This window comes from Hordeum vulgare, chromosome 7H, assembly GCF_904849725.1.
Source record: "Hordeum vulgare subsp. vulgare chromosome 7H, MorexV3_pseudomolecules_assembly, whole genome shotgun sequence".
Taxonomy (NCBI): Eukaryota; Viridiplantae; Streptophyta; class Magnoliopsida; order Poales; family Poaceae; genus Hordeum; species Hordeum vulgare.
Window position 1 is genome coordinate 625,671,982 of NC_058524.1, and position 2,860 is coordinate 625,674,841.

A 2,860-nucleotide genomic window follows, 5' to 3' on the forward strand; every position below is an offset into this window, starting at 1 on the left:
GAATGGTTTTTGAATTCCTGGGCCTGCGAAGAAGTTGCTAATTGAGTTCCTCGGCCTGCGAAATCTGAACAAGCCTCCTAAGCCACCGCACAATCACAGATGGAGCAAACCTCCAATGCGTTCTATGAAGTTTAACTTTGACGGAGCCTTTGAAGAAAATACAGGTGCAGGGGGCTGGGGCTATGTGGTCCGTGATCAGGCTGACGAATTTATCGCCGTTGGTGCGGGCAAGTCGGTGAACCTGAATTTATGGCACGTCTTGCTGCAATTGATGGGGTGACCAGGATCGGGGCTAATCTAATCATCTTTGAGTCTGATTCCTCAATAGTTGTTCATGCTTTGAAGAGCAATGAGTAAGACAAAGCAACTATTGGTGTGCTGGTGAAGGAAGCTAGAATCCAATGCATTGTAAACTTTGATTCCTATGCTTTTTTTCCTTGTGCCGACGCACTTGTAACTCCGTAGCCCATGAGCTTGCCAAGCTGGGCGTTCATTGTGAGTCGTATGACTCCTTCTGGGAGGCCTCTATCCCCAATTGAATTGTAGAACTGTTAGCCGGTGACATTGTTTTGCGTGAAGTTTAATGGAATTCCCACTTTCCCGTTAAAAAAAATATTGAGAGGTGTATATCGGGTGGGCTTTGCTGAGAAAAAAAATATTGAGAGGTTTTGCCGACTTTTTGTTACCCTTTGTCGAGTGTTCTATGTAGTCGGCAAACAAATAAATTCCAATAATGTAACATCCCAATAATTACAAATAAATTCCAATAATGTACGGATGTGCATTGTAACATCCCAATAATTATAATTTTGGAATGTTAATTACAAATAGGTATAAGCTTGCTTGTGTTGCTTGTTGCTAGTTAATTTTGATTAGGAATTGAAACTTTTTGAGTTTGAATGAATATTTTATCGAGAGGGAATAAAAGGACTTTCCTGAGTATTCACTTGTATCTTATTTTGGGTTAGAGAATATTCAGAATATTTCCAATTCTAACATGAGAGAGGATGACGTGACTTCCTCAAATTATATATCCGGTTAATAGTTAGAAATGTTTTCCATTTGGAGTTTTTATATTATTTAGAAACAAACCCAACTCAAAATAAATATATTATGAGAGAAGTAAATATGACTCCTTCAATATATTTTTATTTTAAAAATTCTTCAATTGTTATTTGGTTATTTCTGTGGTATTTAAAAATGTTTCGTGGAACATTTACAAAGGCCCCAAAGTAATTTAACAAAAGTCTTACGTGCATTTTATTTAATGTTTTGGTATATAACATGTTCAGCTTTTCATATTATTTCAACCATAGTTTACTGTGTGTTTATAGTATTTTAGGAACCTATTTTGTATTTTATTTTATCAATTATAGCTCCTGTTGTTTAATAATTTGGGAATACCCAGATTTCACTGTTTTTGTGGGCTTCAGCCTAGCCCATTTCGTATTTTATTTTATCAATTATACCTAAATTTCTCGGTCCAGCGCCCACGCGCGCGAGTTGTGGCAGCCGAAGCCCAGCAGAACCCCTTTCTCTTTTTTATTTCTTCAGACCCATCTGCTCACTGACGCATGGGGCCCGCCTTGTCATCTCCTTCCTCTGGTGGAAGTAACTCCTCATCACGCACGCACGAGTTCATCTGCTCCCGATCAAAATCCTCCCCTTGACCACTCCAGACTCTCTACCAATTTTTCGAAAATTGGACGACTCCCGTGCTCGAGCTCTTGCCCTCCCTCGGCCGGGAGTCCCCCACCTCCACCTCCAGAAAGAGAAGGCGAAGAGGGTGGAGGAGCAGAGGAGGTGCCGAGAATGGAGGGCGTGGAGACGTGGCGAGCACCTGCCGGAGAGAAGGCGCACCGGAGACGAGGCCTCAGCCCCCTGCGGCGCCAGAGACGAGGCGGAAGATGGGGCGGGCACCTGCCGGAAAGGAGGCGGCCCGGTCCTTCTTGCGCTGCCGGGGAGCAGAGGAGCAGAGCAGCGGCCCGGTCCTTCTTGCGCTGCCGGGGAGCAGAGGAGCAGAGCAGCGGCCCGGGGGATCGATTTCTTCCACGGCACGGTCGGCGCGAGCTGGGCGACGGCGGGTGTGGTCGAGGCGGAAGGAGCGTCCGACCTGGCGTCTCACGCCACCGTCGACATCCTCACCACGACCACGGAGTCCTCCCCCATCGCGTCTGCCATGCTGCAGTCGGCGCACGACTCCCTGAACGCGCTCTCCTGGGGCCTCCTGCTTCCGGTGGGCGCGGCGCTGGCGCTCCGGCATGGTTTTACGGGCACGCGGTGGTGCAGGCGACGGGGTACACCTCGGAGCCGTCGGGCTCGCGGCGCGATGGCAGCCCCGGTCCTTCTTGCGCCTCAGAGCTCAAAAGCAAAGCATGAGCTACAACGGCGCTCCAAAGCAAAGCATGAGCTACAACGGCGAGCCGGAGAGGAGGCGGCCCCGGTCCTTCTTGCGCTGCCGGGGAGCAGAGGAGCAGAGCAGGGAGGCGGCCCTGGGGATCGATCTCTTCCGCTTCTTGTCGACGCGGGGCGTGGGGAAGATCTTGGACAGGGCAAGCTAGTCCCCACCGCCGCCGGCGAGGCATCCTGCCTGCGCGGGAAGGGGAGGAAGAGCTCGTTAAATCACACCGCAAGCGTCGTTAGCTAATGGGCCGCGGACGAGGGTGGCCCAGCGCGCGTTTAGCACGCCGCTCGGTTCGCCCAACCTTTTTTTAGTACCACACGGCCAGCTTGGGTGGCAGCTTCCCTGTTTAAATACTCTTGTACTCACCCTGTTATCACCGACGATGCGGTCACGAATCAGTTAGCGCTGGTCCATCGGGTCTGCGGAGGTAAAAGATCGACGTATCGCTATCCGGCT

At 49.8% G+C, this 2,860-nt stretch overlaps 1 protein-coding gene across 1 annotated transcript; it reads right to left on the reverse strand.

Annotated features, from left to right (window-relative positions):
• Positions 1-1,579: 1,579 nt before the first annotated feature.
• LOC123413122 lies at positions 1,580-2,599 on the reverse strand. The gene has a single exon (XM_045106078.1). The coding sequence runs from the start codon at positions 2,261-2,263 to the stop codon at positions 1,874-1,876; it is 390 nt and encodes a 129-aa protein (XP_044962013.1). The 5' UTR covers positions 2,264-2,599; the 3' UTR covers positions 1,580-1,873.
• Between the last annotated feature and the right edge of the window lie 261 nt (positions 2,600-2,860).